General features: G+C 42.1%; 1 protein-coding gene across 1 annotated transcript in view; it reads right to left on the reverse strand.

Moving 5' to 3' along the window:
* LOC105694351 (somatomedin-B and thrombospondin type-1 domain-containing protein) overlaps positions 1–15,872 on the reverse strand; it is a 63,281-nt gene that overhangs the window by 13,248 nt on the left and 34,161 nt on the right. The window contains exon 3 of the mRNA XM_012414906.2: positions 11,707–11,827. Within this exon, the coding sequence (XP_012270329.1) occupies positions 11,707–11,827 (121 nt within the window). The remainder of the gene's footprint in view (positions 1–11,706; positions 11,828–15,872) is intronic.

A 15,872-nucleotide genomic window follows, 5' to 3' on the forward strand; every position in this document is an offset into this window, starting at 1 on the left:
TCTTCTCACGCAAATGGAATTTCCCATAAACAATAGCGACCACGGACCGATTGTTCGTCCGGGGGCCTGGTGCACCCCCGGGTGCAGAGAGGAACTTTTCACGCGGACGCGTCCTCGTGGAGCCGCGGGGGGTGCTGACATTGCTATTACGGTACAAAAATCGGGGGTGACGTTTAGGTACTTCGCCAATAGTGCGATCCGCCACTTTACGGTCCATCGGTGGCGAACAAAAAGCTTGGCCATCCATGCCGAATTGAAAGGGGGATTTTTCCTAAAAATGTTGCAAATTCAGGCTTCTCTTTCAGTACTCTTATTCGCGTTCTCTAAATTAGTCCATAAATATAGGGGCTACCTGTAAAGTGGCGTAATTGTTTGTCTATTCTAAAATGAGGATTGTTAAACGTGTTCATTTATTTTAGGGTGGTTTTTTGATGGTCCGGAGTAAGGAAAAAAACCCTAAAATTAGGGATCAGAATGGGTAACTTTTACGGTGTAAATTTTAATTTTCTTCATCCTGTGGACTCGTATTTAGAAGGGGTACGTCTGTAAGAAGTCTTCGGGATGTTTCTCACGTAAAGGCAGGGAGAAGGTTGGCCATTGTTATGCATTTCCAGGGGCTGTTTGCCTCTGTAGTAACCTCCTCACGTGGCTGATCGTACCCTGACTTTTCCACTGAAGTTTCTGTACGGTCAACAAACGTGTGGGGACATTTCAATGGATAAAACCAGTCTAAGGTTCCTTAAACATGACAAAGGGCAGAGGGAAACACCGTGTATGTCTTCCTTCCAAGCCTAAAAAAACCATGAATCCGCCTTTAAGGGGATGTGAAAGTGGCGTCAAAGAGGTATCACTTACGAAACTTTTCTCCGAACTGGGTGTACCGAATCGTCTCAAACTTGACAATGTGAATATGGAAGGGGTTTTTCAATTTTCTACTTTAATCCACTAACAATGCGTGCCCGGTATTTATATATTCAGTGGCATGTAAATAAATCCTATCGGCAACGTATAAACCTGAATTAAAGCGATATCGATCCTCTGGGGCATGCCTAACCCTATTCGGAAGAATCCTTTCAGCTTCGTCTTCATCACGAAGGACTTGGGTGGGTTTCCGGATTTGCAATCTTTAAGGCGAAGTGAAACCCCCCTCAAATCAGTCGATTCGAATGAGACACTTTTTTTAAGAGCATTGGACCGAACTGTTTGAAATGTTGCCACATAACTCGTGAGCGTCCAAGAATTATCCTGGCACTTTCAAATTCTGGATTTTTTTAACTTCGTCTAGACCAGAACAAAAATGACGTTTAGCTCTCATATTTCGATCGATATACGATTATTAAAAACTCTAATGTAAGAAATGAAAGGGTGAGGACAATTTTACAACAATGTAAAACACACTAGCAGTGGACAAATTCACATTTAAACACGATAAAGACAAAGAAGGGTCTTATCAGCTTCCGGGCCAAAACAAAGATAACAAAGTCTCGGAGAAAAAATTCAGTTGGCACTGAAATCATAGATGGCGCAGGGTGACACTGCAGTCAATCAGGGCATTAAAAACCATGAATCCGTGGGTTTTATGGAGTTTTACTTCGATTTCTTTATAGTCATTGCACGGAAACGACATGTGGAGTCATTTAGTACATTACCCAATATAATTCGACACTGCTGTCAATATAAATTTCAGCTGTCAATAATTAGGAGAACTTCTTTACAGACGTCGATCAAATTTCTCAACGAGTTTCGCTTCACCTTATCACTGCATCTTACCGATATGGTGTACCATTTCATCTAATCTTTCAATTTGATCTCTTGAGACCATTGCTTGGTTCAAATGGAGAGAGTAAAAGGAGAAATATTAAGGTGCCACTTGGAAAATAAAAATGGTCGGAAAATTGTACGGCCTTCTCAAAGGGGAGCCAAAGGTGCCGAGATGCTCACGACGTGAGATGCATATCTTCGGGACGTTTTGCGAGCTTAAAGCTCCGCGACACGTTCTAAATAAGAAATAATCCCGGGGTAGGTTCAAAGCCTACGAGTCACGTTTTCTGGCCAGCTTCCACGGGAGCGTGTAAATCTGACGTGCATAAAAGGGTGCAAGACGGGAATGTAAGACGCTTCAATTCCTGCGAAAGTGCATCTGGACTTGCTCCTGTGAAACGGGCGGAGCTGGGATGTTTAAAGCGACAAGTTCTGCAAAGCTTGTATTTTATGTTTTCACCCTCTCACAGGAGATTTTCGGAGCGATTTTATGAGTAAGGAGACAGATCTTCAGCGATTGTGAATCACGCATATTTTTGTATACGTAAGGGAATTTCTTAACAATTTTAATAAATTATATCAGTGAACAAAGAACAGCTTGATGGTTTTTGATGTCGAGAAATATTGTTAGGATTTCGTACGGAGTTCAAATTTAGCATTTGCAGAACTCGCCATGCACATAACTTTTAGTCGAGAGGCATCGTGGGATGTTCAAAGCGACAACTTCTGCAAAGCCTGTATTTTATGTTTTTACCCTTTCATAGATTTTCGGAGCGATTTTACGAGTAAGGAGACTAATCTTGAGCGATTCTTAACACGTTCCGTGCCATGTGTACCACCGATAATACGCGTTAACCTCGGGTGGTACACGGCGTGGCACGGAACGTGTTAATCACGCATAATTTCACAGACGTAAGAAAAATTCTCAACAATTTTAATAAATTATATCAGTGAAGAAGAAACAGCTTGATGATTTTTGTTGTCAAGAAATATTATTAGCGTTTCGCACAGAGTCCTAATTTAGCATTTGCAGAACTCGCCATTCGCATAACTTTTAGTCGAGAGGCGTCAGGACCTTTTCTTGGGATGTTTAAAGCGACAATTTCTGCAAAGTCTAAATTATATCAGTGAACAAGGAACAGCTTGAAGACTTTTGTTGTTGATAAATATTGTTAGCATTTCATAGGGAGTCCAAATTTAGCATTTGCAGAACTCGCCATTCGCATAACTTTTAGTCGAGAGGCGTCAGGACCTTTTCTTGGGAGTGTCGGAGGACGTACGTGGCATATGGAGGAGCTGGAGGGTCCTCAAAGGTCGTTGTTTATTTTAGGTATATAAAATTCGGATGTAGAGGCGTCGTCGCGACGTGTCCATAAATATGTAATGGTTTTTAGAAAGGTTAAGGTGGGCGGGTCTTTGAACGGTCAAGGGGTCCAAGAGAGAGGTGTCCAGATATGGCTATATCTTATGCCCATAATAAAAGCAAGAGATTTTCTGCAAATGACGCCACGACTTAAAACATCATAGCCTTAACATTAAAAATGTTCCACATTGCTCGGAGACAAATTGTCAGTACATCCGCAGCGTTTGGATCGCAATTACATATTAACATACCACTGTTTCAATACAAGAAAAAGCTGATATAACGCGAAACTTGCAGATACCAACCTTCACATATTAACTATTTATTTAAAAGACGTAAAATTTACCGACATTTTTATAAGTTTACGACTTATCAGGGAATTTCTTGATACATTAATGAGGTACCACGTCGAGCCATACCGGAAAAGTCAAATAGGACTTATTGATAAAAAAAGTACCGATACACGGGTACTTGACCCCAACGTCTCGTGGCGTCATAGAAGGTTAAAATATTTTTTAAATTCTCGAAATTGAGGGAGAATAAATTTTGGAGGATATTGGCGGAGCATTTGGGCCGTGACGATTTGGAAAGGAAAACGAGCAGCCAGGGAAACGTTTGGCGAAGTCAAAGTTCCGGCAAAGCGCGGCTTGAATGGGGAATCGACATCCTTTGAGGAGACCAGGGTCCTGCAGGGTCCTTTATGGATCGGGGACTATCGATACTGGAAGTAATCGCCGTCGAGTACTCTCCGGGGAGTGCAATGCGCTTATGCAGGGCACGCCGTGGTGCACCACGCGGAATGGGAAGGGCCCCTGTATGCCAAACAATGCAACTGCACGTGGAGGTGTTGTGCAAGCAAGTCGTGTGCACGCGTGCCACACAACTTGCGGCCAGGATATCTCGGATGCACATACTTGTATGTACGAGGCATCGCACAATTTCTGCATCCCAATTGCCAGGACACTTTTCACTGCACCAGATACCTAATGATACCATCGGTACAATTATTACCTTCATACGTGTTACAATGTACTCAAATTGAAACTACCGACTATGCTAATAAATAAAAATGAAAAGGAATATTACGATTGAATATTTTAAGGTAGCATGAGGTGTCTCAGATTTATGAAACTTTTCTCCAAACTGGGTGTATCGAATTGTTTTAATTTTCACCACTTAAATATGGAAACCCAGAAAAAGATTTTGACAGTGCTTTGTATAACAAATTAAATTTCGAGGGTGTCAAGACCACCCTTAGACCGGAATAATCGCGTACAATTTTTAACGAGTCGGTACTGCAACTTTCATATCGCTATAGGAAAATTTGAAAGAATGACAATTATTAAGATGACAAATATAGTTCCCCTGTATAGAAATTATTCTAGTTGTACTACATTTTTTAAATAAACATGCGTGGTGTTTTTATCGAATGGTTTAAGGGAATCGGAGAGTAGGAAGTCGCGATGAAGCGGATCATTTCTTCGGAGACGCTGAATCGGTGTTTTCCTTTTTTCCTCGAGGATAAGTTCGTACCAGGCATACGGGATTGCCAACAAAGTGCAAAGTACGGTCTCGTAAAATCGGGAAAGTGCAAAGCTGCAAGTTTTCGAAGCATGTACCCGGCTAGGGGGGAGAATCGCGAAACCTCTGCGGCCGCAAAGTTCGCGAAACCGAGCTCGACAAAATCCACGAGCGCCTCCCCCGCGACCAGAGAGATCCGTGAAATATTAAGCGAAACCGCGTTTCGAATTGCGACAGAGTTACTTCGGGGTAATTTGAGCTTAAAGCGGTACCGAGCGAGAGCCCGGCAAATTAAACCTAGGGTAGGAGTAATCGTGCCTGTACATCGGGTCATTTTCTAACGAAGGTTCGCGCGAAACTAGTGTTCTATCAGCGGTCTTTAATAAACGCCAATTCCCAACTGCGCTCCCAAATAACTGCCTGGAATTGGTGATAAAAGCTGCACATGAAGCTTCCTGTACGGCGATAATCACTGATAAAAAAAAATCCGCCGTCCAAAAAAAAAACATCCCGAATGAAAATTGGACGACGCATTGTATCGGCGCGTCGATATGATAGGAGGAACGCGAATCATTTTTATTAATTATAAAAATTTCAATGGAATACACGATGGCGAAATTTATTCAATTAGTAATCGAAGTTTACGTACACTGATACGTATACTAGTATCTATCAATTATTTTCTTCACAATTATGTGATATAGATATAAAAGAGCGAATTTTATTGGCGTGTGCTTTCATTGCGGATAGTTATTCGAAAGGGAAGCTTGGGATTAATTCAAGGGAATTAATTTGTGGAAACTGAACAATTCGAATTATTGGTTGAAATTTTATCGAAAATCTGGAAATCGCTTCTTCTGGACATTTCTACCCTGGGAACTTCTACAATGGATGGACAGTCGTATTACCAGGTGCCGAGAGCTTGATCTCGGCTACGCGTTTTGATCATAAGCGCCTTAGGAAAGTCAACCCCTCGGCGAACTTTTCCACCGATTACTCCCGAGAAAGTACCGCTCGCTTCTCACCGGTGTTAAAAAATACAACCATCCTTTCCCCCGATTTCCCCCTCGGACTTAACTTCTCGGCAGCTCAGTCTGAATTATTCCACTTTCCTCCGGGATTCCGACCTTCCTCAACTCCTCCTCCCCCCTCGTCTGAGATTTTATGCAATTTTAACAGAAGACGGCAGCCTCTACTGCAATCATTAATAATCAGTTATTAATTCTAAGTAGTCAATGTATTTTGAATCGATCATTATTACAATTCGACCCTTAACAGACTATTATAGTATGATGAGCATCGACACGTGGTCTCAGGAGCCACCTCATTCCTTTTTTTTATTTATAAACTGCTAATAGTAGTTGAACTGTATGAAAATTAAGCATTTTCGTAACTAGATAAAATTAATGAAATGCATGGTGAGGTTGGATTAATAAAAAGTATGAAGTGGAAACAGGAACGGGAGTATGGTCGAGTATGTGAGGCCACGTGTCTAGTTAAACATTAATAATAAAAAAGTACCTGGATAGAAAAATAATTCTGAATCATTAATAATATTTTAAAGAATATCTCTATAAATAGAGTTAAGTAGAGATGTTGAAATGTCGATATATTGTTGATTTTCGGGTCAATCGAGAATTCGGGCGCGATATCGAAACCCCGTATCGATCGGACGTCCTTCGGGAGCTTCGACGTCGCTTATAAGCTCGATAAGTCAAGTACGGTTAATGAGCACATATTTCGAGGTTGTCCCTCCTGATTGTAGGTGCACGCAGGTGCGCCGATTAAATTAATGCAGGTACCTGATCGCTCGTAATTCCGATGCGGATACATCGAAGGGGTGAGGGTAATTGGTTCACGGGGGAGCCTCTGGAAATAAAGGGCTTCATGGAAATTCCACTTTTCCTGGTCTACTTTCCTATTCGAAAGGTCGGCCGAAACGCTAGAAAGAAATAAAAAAAATAACGGAAAAGGAAGAATTGGACATACTCGCCACGAACTGCGCGCCGAAATAATGTGATACAATTTCCGTCCTTTGGGGGGAGTGAAAGCTCTATATGGGAAATACTCCGTTACTAAACTTCCCGCCTTTCTTCGGAAATCTTCGACGAGGCGATTGTCTGGAAAATTCGATTGGAACGGCGGGAAAAGTTCGATCAAGCATTGTCGGCGTTGACCTCGTCCCGCCATTGGGAAGCGATCGAAAAGCCCATCGAAATGGATGCGGCGATCGATTTCCTGAGGGATCGCCGGTGCGTTTTCGGCTCGGGAAATGAGAATCTCGAGAGAAATCTCGACGGCCCGTTCGATTGCGGGAATCGCGGAAATACTTTCCCGTCATTCGCCGAACTGCGAAATTTCGGCGGAATATCGCACGAGAAGCGAAACTCCAGGCGCTCGGGTTCGGAAGAATTTAATTAGTCATTAGGGAACTTAGATGACGATTCCGTGATATTTCACGTGTTTGAAAGGTAGCTCGAAAAGGACACTTCGCGGCGATACCATATGTGGTAAATCATTTTGATTGTGCACTTTTTACCCTGTCGGAGTTTGTCATACACACCAAATTCCTGTTCCTAGGAATGGGCGAAGAAAAGTCCTGAAAGGGCTTGTCCTCTCGAGAAATAAACCTAAAGGAAATTGTATCGTGAATCACGTTTCTCGAGACGTCTAGAGAATATGATCGATGAGTTCTTTTGACGTAAGAAATGCAGAGATCTAGCTCGATCGTCAATCACGATTCCTGATATCTTTCGGAATCCTTGTACGTTTGAGCCTCTGGTATCGGAACACGAAAGGAAATCTCAAAATAAATCTAAGTGTGTTACCAAAAAAAAAATAAATAAATAGAGAAAAATTATATTAATCACGTCAGTTGAGTTCAGAAAAAAAAAAAAAAGAAAATGACCGCGTGGGACTGAAAGGACTCGCTCAATCATCAATGAAAATTCCTAATATCTTTTAAAATCGTCACGCATTTCTCATCCTTGGCCCTAGAACCCTCGATAAAAACTCAAGATGACTTGTCCTCTTGAATAATAAATATAAAAAGAATTATACGTCCTCTCGCATTAGTCGAGGGTCTCGGAAAAAATGATCGACGAGCCAATGGGCTCGTTTGGTGCACGCGGCAACGGGTCGTGGACCGCAGGGGATGCAGGGATCCATGCTCGATCGTCGATCACGATCCCCGGAGATCTCGGGTGAGTCGTAAAGACGACGTCTCACGACTCGACCCCCTGTCCGGTCCCAGCTGTGTCAAATGGCGGACCCGAATAGACCGGAATTTCGTCTCCAAACTCTGGGAGAAGCGAACCCTCCACCATGCGAGTATCGCATACGCAAAGAGACGCATAAATTTATGCGCCGTTTTGCCCAAACTTGCGATTCTCCCGTTCTTTCGTACGACTCGCTCGAGACCGCGTGCAAACGAATCTTCGATATATTCGCTGTTTTATTTCCGATACTCGAGAGAGAATTTTAAGAGACTTCCAGATTTCGATTCGCGCAAGTACCAATGAACAGCGGAAAATTCCCAGTTCTCTGCGATTGTTTTAAAATCTGCGATCTATTTGCTATTTTATTTCCGATAATTGAGAGGGAATTTTAAGAGACCTCCAGATCACGATTCGCGCAAGCACTAATGAAGAGCGGAAAATTCGCACAGCTTTCTGTCTTTCATTTAAAATCCGCGATCCATTCGATATTTTATTTTCGATACTAGAGAGGGAACTTTTAGAAACTTCCAGATTTCGATTAGCGCAAGTACCAATGAACAGTGGAAAATTCCCAGTTCTATGCGTTCGTTTCAAAATCTGCGATCTATTTGCTATTTTATTTCCGATAATTGAGAGGGAATTTTGAGAGGTCTCTAGATCTCGATTCGTGCAAGTACCAATGAACAGCTGAAAATTCGCAGTTCTCTACGTTGCTTTTAAAATCTGCGATCTATTTACTATTTTATTTCCGATAATTAAGAGGCCTCCAAATCTCGATATGTGCAAGTACCAATGAGCAACGGAAATTTCGCACAGTTCCCCGCATTATTTTTAAAATCTGCGATCAATTCGCTAATTTCTTTCCAATAATTGAGAGGGAATTTTAAGAGACCTCCAGATCACGATTCGCGCAAGCACTAATGAAGAGCGGAAAATTCGCACAGCTTTCTGCCTTTCATTTAAAATCCGCGATCCATTCGATATTTTATTTTCAATTCTAGAGAGGGAACTTTTAGAGACTTCCATATCTCGATTCGTGCAAGTACCAATGAACAGCGGAAAATTTGTAGTCTTCTGCGTTGCTTTTAAAATCTGCGATCAATTCGCTAATTTTTTTCCGATAATTGAGAGGGAATTTTAAGAGACCTCCAGATTTTCATTCGTGCAAGTACTAATGAACAGCGGAAAATTTGTAGTTCTCTGCGTTGCTTTTAAAATCTGCGATCAATTCGCTAATTGCTTTCCGATAATTGAGAGGGAATTTTAAGGGACCTCCAGATCACGATTCGCGCAAGTACCAATGAACAGCGGAAAATTCGTACAGCTTTCTGCGTTTTTTTTTATCTGCGATCCATTCGGAATTTTATTTCCGAATCCTGGAGAAAGACTTGAAGAAACCTCCATATTGTTACATAAACTGCAGTAAATTCGTGACATATGTGTTAGAAGAGGACACGATATATTAAATGTATATGCCCGTAGATTCATTTAATATACACGCCTTTTTATTTTAGAACAGATTAAAGATATCAGAAGACTCGAAACTTGTTCATGCATTTATAAAGATTGTATACTGATTTAAACCATCGTTTAAATATTTATATTGCATATAGTTTAAAAACATGTTTAAAAGTGCAATATTTGATTGGTGCAGATATCAGGTGTATTTCAGGGTTACATGAATTGTATTTCTTTTACATGTCTGTCATACGATGACTTCATATTTCTCTGCACGGAAATAACTGGCCGATACAGAAGGGCGAATTGAAACGAAAAAATACTTTTCTATTTCCCTTCAAATTTTGTTAATTAATCTTGAACCTTTGATTACGTTGATTTAATACATTTAATTGAGATCATGAAAAATGTCAAGCTATCTCTGCTTGACCGTCTTCTCAGTTCCAAAGTCACTTGATTTAGAACTAAAATCCAGGACTTATGGCTGAAATAAATCTTGGAAATAATGTTTCTTTCTTTTAATATTTTAGTTGGAATAAACTCTGAGGTTCCGAGACAAGTAGTCCTCTGCTCCCAGTCGGCATTTTCACCTTTCGTTCCACCTTTAGCTATCCATTATTCACGGCGAGTACCATTCACGGGAAACCGTCGTTCTTCTTTTGGCTATTCCCTGACCAGAAAAGTCTTTTCTATCGTGCTTCATAAACCATGGCACAGCGGCTCGTTAGACTTTATTACGAGCCTATGAATAAGAAACGATCGAGAGACCGTTCGCCACCGACGTTCCTTCACTTCTCTTTTTACCTTGAAGACTATTTCTACGTTTTGCACTTCCGCAGGGTCACTGTACATTTCCATTCCCTGTTCATTGATAAGTCATCTCAAGAGATCTCCAAAGATTTACAGCGAGTATTTCAATCCCGCCGCGAATATTAATATTCATCCCGCGATAGATCGCCTCCTCTGTGTAGCATTTTTTAAACATTCGCGACCCTTGTTAATCAAATGTTGACGATTTCATAACGCACGCAAGTTCATCCCACTGCAAGAGATTCAGTACAAGCTACATGACAAACATCCAAAAAGATATTTCAACTTCGAAATATTAAAATTTACATCCTAATTATGAACTCCCCATTGGTTGGAAATAAAAATAAAAATGAACTAACAGTCAGAAGAAATGTCTTTCTTAAAATATTGTATTCATTGATTTGAGACGCTCTTTAATTTACCCGGAATCGTTGGTGAATTCTGAAAATGCCTGTTTGATTGAAATTCTAGTTTTGGGTGTTTCATCACAACGGAAAATCATGACAATTTCATTTCGTTTCCGCAGGAAAAGATTATCCGACTTGAAGAATTTTCGAAGAATTTCACAGCGATGAAATTCTTCTTTTAAAGTGTACCAGAAACTAGGAGGTGCGGGAAATCTGAATTCTGAAAATGCCTGTTTAGTTGAAATTCTAGTGTTGGGTGTTTCATGACAACGGAAATCATGACAATTTCATTCCGTTTCCGCAGGGAAAGATTATCCGACTTGAAGAATTTTCGAAGAATTTCTCAGCGATGGAATTCTTTCCTCGAAGTGTATGAGAAATCAGGAGGTGCGGGAAATTTGAATTCTGAAATTTGCTTGTTTAGTTGAAATTCTAGTGTTGGGTGTTTCATGACAACGGAAATCATGACAATTTCATTCCGTTTCCGCAGGGAAAGATTATCTGACTTGAAGAATTTTGGAAGAATTTCTCAGCGATGGAATTCTTCCCTCAAAGTGTACCAGAAACCGGGAGATGCGGGAAATCTGAATTCTGAAAATGCCCGTTTAGTTGAAATTCTAGTGTTGGATGTTTCATGACAACGGAAAATCATGACAATTTCATTTCGTTTCCACAGAGAAAGATTATGCGACTTGAAGAATTTTCGAAGAATTTCTCAGCGATGGAATTCTTCCCTCGGAGTGTACCAGAAACCAGGAGGTGTGGGAAATCTGAATTCTGAAAATGCCTGTTTAGTTGAAATTCCAGTTTTTTATGTTTTTGACAAAGGCAAATCATGACAATTCCATTTCGTTTCTACAGGGAAAGATTATCCGACTTGAAGAATTTGTGAAGAATTTCTCAGCGATGGAATTCTTCCCTCGGAGTGGACGAGAAATCAGGAGGTGTGGGAAATCTGAATTCTGAAATTTGCCTGTTTAGTTGAAATTCCAGTTTTTGGTGTTTTTTGACAACGGAAAATGTTGCCATTTCATTTCATTTCCACAGGGAAAGATTATTCGACTTGAAGAATTTTCGAAGAATTTCTCAGCGATGGAATTCTTCCCTCGGAGTGTACCAGAAACCAGGAGGTGCGGGAAATCAATCAATTCTTGAGACTTATACTCACTCCCTGGAGACGTCGTGCTCGGGATCGTCCCGATATCGAAGTCGCAGGTTCGTCCTGATGTCGTTGCTGTCGTTGACGTGTCGCACGCCGCTTAGTTCCGCCGGAAGAAGTAAGGCGACCTCTGAAATATGAGACCTGAAATTACTAAACCGTATTCCCCGAGATTTCCGGGGAAGAAGAGGAGAAGAAAGCACCGGGACAAGATGTTCCTTTCCCCCTATGAATTCGGGATGCAATTTCAAGCCCCGCGAAATACTGCTCCCACCGGCGCGGCCTTCTTCGAGGAAAGTGTCGCATAACTTTTTACGACCGCCTCTCGATTTGTAACAATAGGTTAATTCACAATTTAATGAGCGCGGGTGACTTCATCAAGCTTATCGTTCAACAGAGATCGTTCCCAGGTATCAAGAAGTACTAATTAAGGGCGTACGGAATTTTTGATAATGTCCTTTTATTTAAATGTGATACCAGTACTACATATCAAGTTACAAAATGATTTCATTTTTAAATTTCTTGCGACTTGTTTGCTAGGTTCTGGATTCCATTCCTGGATTAGTACGTTGGAAAAGGAAGAAAAAGGAGCGTATTGGAGATTTTAATATGACGGGGATTTAGACAAAAGTGATTTTCAGTTTAAAGGAAAGATATACATATTAGGGGGACCAGAAAGAAATCCATTATTTGTTGTACTTACTACTAAGATAAAAAATAATGGATTTATTTAAGATCCCCTAACATGACCATTGATCAGGACGCGACTACGTCAAGGTCTACGTGTTCATTAAGGACCTGGATCCTTCAGAGCTTCCCCGCACCCCTCCCCAGCTAGGATGCACTTGCATCTCCAACCCTCCGCAAAATACCTATCCTATGCGTGATTGCAGCTCCTTGAGGCGTTTCCTTCCCAGCCGCAATAGAGGCACTTATCCATCGGCTCCTCACGCACCATGACGCCGGACCAGCAGACGTCGTAATCCCACGTCGGGGTCAAAGGGTTGCCACAACCAGTGGGACCATTGTGCAAGGAGCGGCTAATTAGCAGATAGTCCGTGCCTTCGAGATCCGGAATTGCGAGAGGGAACAATTAGCCCTAATCCCGGGTCGCCGGTAGGATTCCAGGGACATCGGCGCCGAGGAGAAGTCGCCTCCTAGGGGCCGCGATGTCGCCCTCTGAAGACTCCCTCGACGGGCCTGCGAAGCTCCTCTCGGGCTCCGAATTAAGGACGGGAGAACCTCGTGTTAAGATAATCGTCTATCGATTCGACCTCCTTCGGTCGGGCCGAGTGCTCTTCCGCCCTACATCCTTCCGCGCGGTCGCCATTAGCGTCCACTCCGACCATGGTTATGGCCGCCCATGGGAGGTCAAGTCGGAGCCTCCTGGATTTTCGGGTCAGTGGTTGAGAAACGTCCCCCAACCAGACGGCATCGGGGAACGGAAGTCCTTGCTATTCCCAGATCTCTTGGACCAATGGACGTAACCGGGTATCCCCGATGTATATAAAGCTGGAATTGCCACTTTAGCAAACTTCAATAAAATTCGTTGCAAAATTTATTGCTGATTCATTGCTACTTTGTTGCACAAGAAAACCAATTTTTTGCCCTTATACTTTTTCGAAAAATATCAGCTTTATATAAAGCTAACGCTGCCACAATAAAAAATAATTATTAAGTCAATGTTCATCGATGAATTATATACCAGAATTTATTGTTTATTAATTGCTCGCAGAGAAATCGAATTTCAATTTTTTTGCTCATCCGCAAAGGGGTGCATCGCCACCCCCTAGTGCTGATCGCAGGACAGAACCATGAAAAACGGGAGAATCGAATTATTTCTTCGCGTGGGAATTATTTGCTAATTAATTGCTCCGAGAAGAATCAATATCTTCGTAAAAATACAATTTTCAAACCTACATTAATTAGCGATTAATTCCCCCGTGAACAAATAGTTCGATTCTTCCATTTTTTACGGGGCCATGCAGGGGCGACATAAGCGGAGCTGGCCTACCACCTTAGGGGTTGTGCAAAAAATTCGAAATTAGGTTCTTCTCGGAGCAATTAATTAGCAATTAATCCCCACGTGAAGAAATAGTTAGATTCTCCCATGTTTTTCATGTTTCTGTCCTGCGATCATTACTAGGGGCGGCGATTCACCCCTTTAGGGTGAAAAAAGTATAAGGGCAAAAAATTGGCCTAAGGGTGAGTAAAAAAATTGAAATTTGGTTTTTCTGCGAGCAATTAATTAGCAATAAATTCTGGCATATAATTCATCGATGAACATTGACTTAATAATTATTTTTTATTGTGGCAGTGCTAGCTTTATATAAATCTGACATCGCCAGCATTTTTCGGAAAAGTATAAGAGCAAGAAATTTCTTTCTTGTGCAATAAAATAGCAACGAATTAGCAATAAATTTTGCGACGAATTTTATTGAATTGTGCTAAAGTGGCAATTCCAACTTCATATACATGTATCCCCGGGTCCCGTTCGCGCTTTATCGCGCTGATTAGAAAAAGTTTCCCGGGACCTGAGACGCCGCAGTACGATCTTCCATCCGATCCCACCAGCTCCGATTTCGAGGTTCATCGGCGTGAGAAGTGCTGACACGTAGCCGACGAGGGGAAAGCTTTGAGATGATTCGCGGTGGAGTTGAGACATTCGAGGGGAGTTGCCGAGAAAAATGTTGCGAGGGTCGAAAGTTCTTGCGCGACCCTGAAGAGGGTCTGACGAGACCTTATCACGACCTAAGACACGCTTCTTGACCACGACCTCCCTATGTCGGCTCCTGGCTCGATGATGAGCTCGACGATATTCTCCACTAGCTTTTAAATGTTTATCCCGAACTTCGAAAGCAGACTCTTCGTATCCCAATCATCGACATAATGCATTTTCTAGGATTGATTGATAGGTAAATCGGTGTCTCTGTAATTTCAGCCGGGGTGGCGTAATGATCTGCAATTAACGGCGTTGAGCTAGTTTTTGCTCGGTTGTTTATTCCCGGTCAACCCTTGATTGGAATTTTCGAAATTCGTCATTGGATTCCAATTCAGCACCCCCGAAAACCCCCGAGTACAAAAAATTAACCCCCAAGTCCACCTTCAACTTTTGGAGCCGGGCCCGGAAACGCACGCATACACGACAAAATTGTTGCTTAACACATTCGCAACCGCTGACGTGAATTCACGTCGTTTCAAGTTCTATTCCTGGTTGCCGCTGACGTGAAATCACGTCTTTTCAAGTTCTATTCCTGATCGCCGATGACGTGAATTCACGTCATTTTAAATTCAATTCCTGATTGCCGCTGACATGAATCACGTCCATAACGATACACGATAGAAGTTTGCGGGAACCAATTTCAGAATTTCATTATTTTCGCCGGTACTCAGTATTTGAAACGGAGGAAAATTTGCCGTTCGCGAATGTGTTAATATCCTGGATGACACAATTTAAGGAAACGAAGGACTTCAACCTCCAGACCATGCAGAAGAGAGAAGATAAAAGGCCAACGCCTTTAAAGCGTCTTGGACTTTCCTGTTTCTACGTTTGTTGAATAAATTCCCGTTGGCTCCATTACTTGCCTGGTCGGGCGGAAGTCTTCATCAATTATTCATTTCAGGACTTATCGGAATAATTATTATCGATCCCTGGCGGATTCCCTCGGGAGACCCGAGGCTCTCCAATCCTATTTCTTCCGCATCGCGTGCATCCTTGCAGGTTTCATTAACCTCACGAGTCCTGATTACCTTCCGCGGGTCTCCACGTAAAGCTTCGCTCTCGGTATTTCGGGATGGGCGCGTTTTGGCATATTACTCACTGCTTCCATAATGTAATATTCAGTAATATTCAGTAATACGCGGTTCTTGTCGGTTAACGACGCCGTTATTCCCACTGTAACGTTTCCAGGACCGACGAGTACCGACCGAGATGAGAAAATTGCATTCCGGGCCCCATAAAGCGGACCTCGTTTAATCGGATTAGAAGGACTCTTTTTGCGGAGAGCTTTTTTCCCTCCTTGCCATTCCGATGGATCGTATGACTCTGCTTGATCATTGTGAAGTAACGAATTCGACGCCAGCCCCAGGAATGGCATGAAAGTCGATCCTTATCACCGGGCGTTTGGATGCTGAAAGGATTATGAAGCTCTCCTGACTTCGCCATTACTCGACTC

The sequence above is a fragment of the Orussus abietinus genome, unplaced genomic scaffold, assembly GCF_000612105.2.
Source record: "Orussus abietinus isolate OABI.00-Male unplaced genomic scaffold, Oabi_2.0 scaffold186, whole genome shotgun sequence".
In the NCBI taxonomy this organism is placed as follows: Eukaryota; Metazoa; Arthropoda; class Insecta; order Hymenoptera; family Orussidae; genus Orussus; species Orussus abietinus.